At 46.3% G+C, this 8,273-nt stretch overlaps 1 protein-coding gene across 5 annotated transcripts in view; it reads left to right on the top strand.

The window, feature by feature from the left end:
• TENM4 (teneurin transmembrane protein 4) overlaps positions 1-8,273 on the top strand; it is an 894,317-nt gene that overhangs the window by 836,386 nt on the left and 49,658 nt on the right. For all 5 annotated transcript variants that reach the window (XM_019523993.1, XM_019523990.1, XM_019523994.1 and 2 more), the window contains one exon: positions 7,213-7,367. In XM_019523993.1, coding sequence (XP_019379538.1) covers positions 7,213-7,367 — 155 coding nt within the window. The remainder of the gene's footprint in view (positions 1-7,212; positions 7,368-8,273) is intronic.

Genomic DNA, 8,273 nt, shown 5'->3' with positions numbered 1-8,273 from the left:
CAAACTGGTGCAGTCTTGTGCGTAGGATTCAGATTGCCCTTAGACTGTCAAGCTCTTTCTACAGTTACCAGTCCCTTGAGCAATCCACTGCTTCTCGGGAAATCAGCTAGCGTCAGGGGGTGATAAACACAGGAAAGAAAGAGCTGCTGGAGCGCACATCTAACACAAGTGTTGGTGACCAGAAAGCCCACGTTCCATCCAAGGATTAAAACGGAGGCATATTTTCATTTCCATGTATGTGTTTTCTCACTAGCGTGGGGGGAAGTTGGCAGGCCTTTTGTTTTCACTCCGTCTTGATAGACTCGGTTACAAAGACTTGTTCTCACTTTAACAGTAGATTGTATTCAAATGCGAGGGCTGGGTCGCAGCCAAAGGGACGTTTTATTTCACTTGAAGGAAACCCCTTGCTTCCTGCTGTGTGGGGAACTGCTGGATGTGTCTGAGAAGGGAGAGCCTCTGCAGAGAGTGGCTCAGGTGGATGCCGTTGCAAACAAGGCATATATTCACAGATGCAAAGAAGTCCAGGGACCTCGTGAGATCATCGGGTCCAGCCCCCTGCTCTGGGCAGGAAAGACTGCTGGGGTCAAATATTCACGGAGCCCATGTTATCTAAACCTTTGTTGTATCTCCTGCGAGTCTTCTTGCCTCTTGGTGAGGACATGGGTGGCTATTTTTGAGGTGTGGGCTCGAAAAGAGCAATATCACACTTGGGGCTGTAGCTGAGCTGTCTGTGCACATTTGGCTTCGTCAATGTGTTTCAGGTAGCTAAGAATTTGGAGCACTCCTGTCTCCCCGCTGTATAGCTGTCTCCAAGATGGTGGACCTGCCTCAGGATGTCTGCAGTAGGATAGCATCGCAGACAAGTTTCTGGGACCTCTTCCCATGCTGCTTTCATCAACAGTTGAGGCGGAGGTGGAGAGGCTGGTTATTGCTGGGCTAGGGAAGTTAGCAAATTCTTTTCCTTGACGCGCTGATAACATTATTGTTATTGCATCCAAGAAACGCAGGCTGATGTAGCAACCTTTGTGTCATCTCCAGTCATGAGTCTTTGTTACGTGCGGGCCAGTTATGTTTCCTGGCAGGATGCAGAGGAAATTAGCTCCAAACGCCTTGCGCTGTTGTACACTGAAGGCATCGCTGCTGCCTGCAAAGCTTTCAAGGGACCACTCACGGATGCCTGGAGTGCTCTGGACTACCAATGAAGCTATTGCTAAGCAATATTTGCTATAAGCACTGGATTGCGCAGAGACTGTTGAGAAGAATCCTTCCCATTTTCCAAGGAAAAACAGAGTGAAAGAGAAGTCGAATGACTTGGCCATGAGGTTAATGTACTGTCTAAATATATCAGGCCTGGGATAGGGAAACAGAAGACCTGTTACCTTGTTTCTTTTGTTGCTTTGCTTTTCTATCTTGAGAAAAAAAATCACTGCCTCTCTAGGCTTTGATTTCCCCATCTGGAACAAAAGGGGGTTGTATGTATTTCATGGACTTCATAGACATTAGGGGCTGGAAGGGACCTTGCGAGATCACTGAGTTCCCCTGCCATAGGTAGGAAGTCTGCTGGGGTCAAACGATCCTAGCAAGATAAACATCCAAATGCCCTTTGAATGAATCCAGAGTCGGTGCTTGCACCACCTGTCTGGTGCAAGGGTCTGTTCTAGACCCGGGACACTCGGACTGTAAACCGGTTTTTTCTTATGTCCAGCGTAAATCGGCCTTCCAGGAGTTTGTGGCCATTAGACTTGCTATCCCTTGGGGAGCCCTGGTGAATGGCTGTTCTCCCAGGTTCTGATGTACACCCCTTATATACTTATTTATCTCCCTACATACCATTTTTAGTATGTTATTGTAGACTTATGTAAGGTTTTATCAGGGGAACAAAACTCAGGAGTCTAACACTTCCAACTCCATAATTGAACAACTGGATCTACCTGGGGTACACTTGGGATACGCCTACACTTGCCAGAGTGCCATACTGCAACATGCTGCCCATGTGGGCTACCTCTTGAACAAGAAGTGGTGTAGCTGTCCGTGTACCCCTAAGCTCTGCCTCTCAGAAGGGGTGCTCCTCCGCCCCCAAAATTCAGAAGGGTCAAGTTCATCTTTTCATTTCTCCTGCTTCACTGCAGGACTTCTGTGGGCTTTGGAAATGTTGCAACATATTCATACGTTGACAGTGGAGAAGACATCATGCAAAGGCCCCTACACAGATGTTTATAAATGTTATTCCTCGATGTGCGCAAGTTCTGTTTCTATCCGGAGCTTGAAAAGTTAGCTGATGTGGCCCCAACTTGAGTCCCATTCATCTCAGTAAATAATGAATGCCAAAAAAATAACTCCCACTATATACTGTCAGCATTGCTTGTTAGCTCTCTGCCCCTTGGCCCAGCAGAAGTATTCAGTGGCTGCTCTTGCATAGTGGGGCTTTATTTTGTGCTACAACATGAATGAGATTTACTAGGAGGTGTATTATCAGTGGTCCTCAAGCTGCCCATTGTCAGGCTCCACAGGATCTTTGGAGGAGCGGCACACCTGTGAGAGAAAAAGGCAGTGGAAAGTAAGAAGGAGGGGCTGCACTTTCTGCCACACTAGCTGAAGATACGCAGAAGCTCGAGCATCTGCTGCCAAGGGAAACTTTTGGAAGGCCCAGCTGACAACTTGGTTCACTGCTGCCTACAGGACTTCAATCTTTGTAAGTCTGAAGCTGCTTTTTGATGTACAGGAGCAGGGATTTTTATTTCTAGCAGAAGAGCAAGGACATCTTTCCAAACTGTTTCCATGTTCCAGGGAAGCTTTGGCCTTTGCTTGCACTTGCACAGGGACCTTTGCCTGCCAAAAATGGTTCCTGCTATAGACCAGCGGTCCCCAATCTGGTTCGCGTATCACCAGTGGTACGCAAACAACCTGTCAGTGGTACACATTAACAGGTTTATTATAATGACTTTATATGGCCAAAATTTGCTGGTGGTACTTAAGGTTGTATCCTTTTAACTTGGTGGCGTACCATCTGTCAGAGTTTGGGAACCGCTGATGTAGACAATGGAGAATCAGCCCAATGTAACAGATCCTCTCTTCTGACTCATGGTTGCCTGTTGTATCCAGGACTTCCTGCTGGGACATATTAAAATGACAACAGATAGATCCACACATAAAATAAGGGCCAGTTGCGGTGGTAATGCTGTTTGTCACATCTTTTAGGAACCGGTCCGACACTTCCAACTCATTTGCCATAGAGCACAGCAAAGCCTTTCAGATGCTAATGAATTTCAATATACCCTGTAAATGAAAGTGTTATCACTTTCTAATTATCATCTGCTAATACCGATCCTCTTCTACAAGCGATCTAAGCAAAAATTAAAACTCCAGCTTGTCAGAGCATTTTGTTTTCATCTAAGCACTCGCCAGTGGTTCTCATCAGGAAAATGTTGTGGCAGTCGAAATTGCCAAGAAGCCTGCAATTAACAGAGATCCTTGTGACAAGACTGACACAATATGAAGACAGTTTCAGAAGGGGGAAATGAAAAGAGTCCATCCATTTAGCACCACAAAAGAGATGCAAAATGAAGTAATTAATTTGGGGACAGATCATTTCTATCAGCATGTAGTACTGCATGCGTAAACAAAGCCTCAGTTGTGCACTAAGTACTCATCAATTCTACCAGAAATTAAAAAACAAAACCAAGAACAAAAACAAAACCAAAAAAACCCAGGCAAGTCAAGCGGTTGGTCAAGCAAGCAGGAAAGCTTCAGTTAATAGGGTGAAGTTATATATTACACTTAGACAATGGTACCCTTAAAGCATGAGCATCCACATGTTAAAGCTCATTAACTCGTGCTAAGCACCCTCAGGGTTACACCACTTCAGGGGAGCGTTAACTCTGGGCCACGATCCCTAGTTTGTGTTAGGGTAACATCAGTCTGCTCCATGGAGATAAAATGAGCGATTTTGCAGTCCTCCGGCATCCCAGGATGCACTGCTCCCAGCCCTCTCCCAACCCAGGATAGGGAGAGAGCCCAGGTGTCCTGGCTCTTCACCCCGCCCCTGCTCACCAGCCCCGCTAGTGGCACGTGAGAGCAGTGCAGGCAAGAAGTAGCATTAACCCTTTACATGCTACTGCTCGCAGCACTTTCTAACTTAAACGCTGCTTATCTTTCCCCAGACTGAGTGTGGTCTAGGTGTAATTTGTAACTTCACCCTATAGATTCCTTCACCATCTCTTATTTTATCCGGGTATTTTGCAGAAGACTTCTGCCAGGTATTTGGCCTTCAGAACAAACATCCAACCCTCAGGTATCAATTTGCATTCCAGCATTGCTCTGCTATGTCCTCGTGCTGTGTGGTCCTGGCGTGACAAACAAATACCGTTGTGTCAAAGCAGTCCACCAGCACAACTCATCATCGTGACACTTCAGCGACACTGCAAGCCCTGCTTGCTACATGGGAGGTCAGACTACCTCCCAGCATGACTATCTCCCAGCATGATTTCACAACTGCAGTGTCCTCTCAGACCATAATGTTCGGTGGTCCTTTCTCAGGTAACATCAATGGAGGCCTCATCCGAGTAAGGTAACCACCAAGCTCTAACAGTGCATGGCATAACCCAGCACCGAGGATGCTCAACTCAGGGATCAGACCAGCACACAGTACAAAGGGGGATCGACTGGAGCATAAGACAATATCGCACATAGAAACCCCAGTTGTTCTTTTCTGGCAGAACATGGTCGTGGGTGCTGGGTTCAGTTTTCTCTCTGAAGGCCCTTGCCTGTGGGGCCCTGCTCATATCTAGACTGTGCTCCCTTCTCAATATCTATGAGTCCGCTGTGAGAGACAGCGAGATGCCTGCGGCTTAGCCCAGCAGCACACCAATGACACTCCATTATATATTTCATTCTCAACTGATGCAATCACTGCCACTACTAACACATCAGACTGTCAACAAGAAATCACTGTGAGCAATGAGAGCCTGGCTCAGGTTGAATCCAGGCATGGGAAAGTTGAAATGGAAGCAGACTCCTGAGTCACTGGTTACAGCCCCCTGCTATTGCAGGCATCACATCCTATAACTCCCTTCGTAAACCTCCTCAGAGTAATCAGGTGCTTTGCTCTCAGCAGTCTTATGGGGATGTTCTTCTAGGCTCTTCTAGTGGATTGGAAGCAGGAAATCCTTTGAAGAGCGAGCCAAGATGCTGTCTCCATCAAAGGCACAGAGCCATGCAGCCCTCGTTCTTCAAGCCTTGATGCTCTGTTGCACTCCCTGGTACCTAAAACTGACTTCTTCACTTCCAGCTCACTGGGAAAAATTGTCCTTTCCTCCCAGATCAAGACCTGGCAATGACATTCTGTGCTTTTGCTACTTCTGAGCAGCCTTCCCTTCAGTGACTCTGACCCTTAACGTTAGGAAGATGCCCGGGCCTCACCTGTTCAGGATCAGGCTGTCTGCCTTCTCCTTGTTCCAGGGCATCACAGACATCAGGCCTATGTATTGATTCCCCAGAAGTTTCTGGCGCCAGGCTATGGATTTGGTTTTAATCTTTGGAACAGTTACCTGTAAAGCACAGTGATGGCTGTAACCGCCCAGAGCCCAGGATGAAGCAGGTGAGAACAGGGAACAAAACGTTCTGGCTGCGCAACAAACTTCCAGGTGAGATTAGGTGAACACAGAGCTTAACCAACGGCAAAACCTTCTTGGAAAAGGCTTTTCTACCATCCAAAAGGTACTCAGACTACTGACGCCCTCTAACTAAAAAGCCCTCTATAAACCCAGCCAAACAAAAAAGGAAATGAATAAAAGCTAAGAAATCAAAATCTACCTTCAGAGGAAATAGGGGTAGAGAAAGGACACAGTGCCAGGGATTCATGAAATGCACAAAGATCTTTCACTTTTATTACTGAATACACTTGTATGATGCGCGGCCTGCGATAGGTTAGGTAGAGAGCTCTGTTAACTCCAGTGAAGTTACTCTTGATTTACCTTGGTATGAGAGAGAGGTGCATGAAGCCCTCAGTTTCTCCTTTCTGGCTTGGCCTGTAGCTCAGCCGATGACCAGGCAAGTTGCTTTGTCTTTCATCCTCCTGATTTGTAAAATGAAGACGATCATGCCTACTTCATAAGGTGCTGCAAGGCCTAATTAGAGAGTGTAAAGCCCCATGAAATTGTCTGATGAAAGATGCTTTAGAAGTGCCAGATACAGATAGCTTGGGAAAAAGGTGACTTAAGGGAGGTTATGCAAACATGACAGATACTCGGAAAGTGAAGGGGGAAGATAAGGGGAAGGGAAGTGGCCCAGCTTTTTCAGTGAAAGCAGTGAAGCAAGGAGCAGTGGTCTGATGCAAAAGGTGGGAACGTTTCAATCAGAACTTTTGTTGTATGACAGAAGGGAATTAGGCAATAAAATAAATCACTTAGATCAGGGATGTCAAAGTCACCCCTCCTTGCAGCCTAGATCCAGACGTGGCAACAGCAGGGCAAGCAAACGCAGGGTGCGTGGTGCTGATGCAGGGCTGAACTCGGCCACTGCTTGCCCCCCACTGCTGACGGGCCTCTCAACAGCACTCTGTAGCCCGGGCTTTGGCAGCAGGCCCCACCCCACTCACTGGTCCCTGTATTGCCCCCACAGGTAAGACAGCATGGCACCATGGGGCAGATTTGGCCTGTGGACGATATGTATGATACCCGTGACTTAGGTGAATTCAGAAACCACACAGTTAAAATCCTATTGAGATTAAATCTAGGAAAGGCCCTCCCCCATCCAGGAAGTGGAAATTGATCAACCTATCGGGTCTTTCTCATCAGCGATTCTCCGATAAGCACCCTGCAACCATCTCTTCATTAAAACCATTGGACATCAATACCACAAACCTGTATTTCAACGCCTGTGTGTAATGACGCTGAATTACTTAGAAAATGGTTCCTTTCAACAGTTCACTGAAAATCACATGCTGTTTCCAAAGAATGAGCAGCGATCCCTGGATAAAGTTGTAGGACCTCGTTCTCTGCTGGTGATGAGTAGAAATGACCTCAGTGGAGTAGGGCCAATTTACCCCAGTGGCGAATTGGCCCATTATGTAGCCAACTGCAGTAAAATTAATTCTCAATCCATGAAGTGACTCGCATCCAACCCCCTCCCACCCATTTGACTGAGCCGGCTGAATGTGCTGTTACCGTCAGGTGACCTTTCATTTCTAATTGTTCTGTTCTCTTCTTCCTCTAGGCATCACCGTGGACAAGTTTGGGCTGATTTATTTTGTGGATGGCACCATGATCAGACGCATTGACCAGAATGGCATCATCTCGACCGTGCTAGGTTCCAACGACCTGACATCTGCCAGGCCCCTTAGCTGCGACTCTGTCATGGACATTTCTCAGGTACCACAAATGTTATTAAATCTGTTTTACTCCACAATATTTAATACTCACCGTCCTCTGACAGCCAGACAAACACTTGCTTTTTTTGTCACTATATAATTCAACACTGCATAGTTTTAGGACTGGCTCAAATTAACATCTAGGAAATAGTGACTGGGTGTTGTGGTTGGTGCCAAAATTAGCAACAGCAGGAAAACAAGAATTTTGAATTGCATCAGATTGCAAATCAGTGGCAGCTACCATCACGCTGGGCATTTAAGTCCTGCTGCTTACAGGGGGGAGGAGGGGAAATCTCCATTTGATGATTGCTTTATTTCTGGATGATGAAGTATGCAAACCTTTTACAGCCCAGGACTCAGCCCTTCCCAGAGTGCCAGTTTGGAGGTTCAGTCGTTTAAAACCTTTTGTGCCACTTATTATGGCATGGCTAGAAGAATGTTGCCCTGTTCTGCAAAAATACAGATCATAGCTGGAGGGCTAAGTACTGTTATTCAGCCACAATGGATGTCAATGGGGTTTCCCTTTTGTAACTGCCTACATAATTTTCATGCTCCCTTATGGAATCTGTTCTTCGTGTTTTTTCCCCCCCAGTTTGAAAAAATTACCCTCACTTCTTTGTAACAGGTTCCCACTGTCTGCAATTTATGAACAAGCTAAAATTACAAGTTTAAAAGCTCTCATGCCTCGTAGAGAGAAGTAAATTTTGGTGGTTAAAGGCCATCTTGTATTATAATGGCTCCCATCTCGCAACCATATTCTTTTCTGTTAGTGCCAGCTACAGCAAGGTTATTGTGGTCCAGGCTTTAAAAAAAAACATTTTCAGCCAGGCTCTGGCTTTTATGTAATAATGTCCCCTTTAAACGGTCCTGTGGTAGATTCAGAAATGTATCGTCTGCAGTGCCTTTC

Source organism: Gavialis gangeticus, unplaced genomic scaffold (genome assembly GCF_001723915.1).
Source record: "Gavialis gangeticus isolate Ggan-Ray unplaced genomic scaffold, GavGan_comp1, whole genome shotgun sequence".
NCBI classification, from domain to species: Eukaryota; Metazoa; Chordata; order Crocodylia; family Gavialidae; genus Gavialis; species Gavialis gangeticus.
This window is presented reverse-complemented; position numbering and strand designations above follow the sequence as displayed.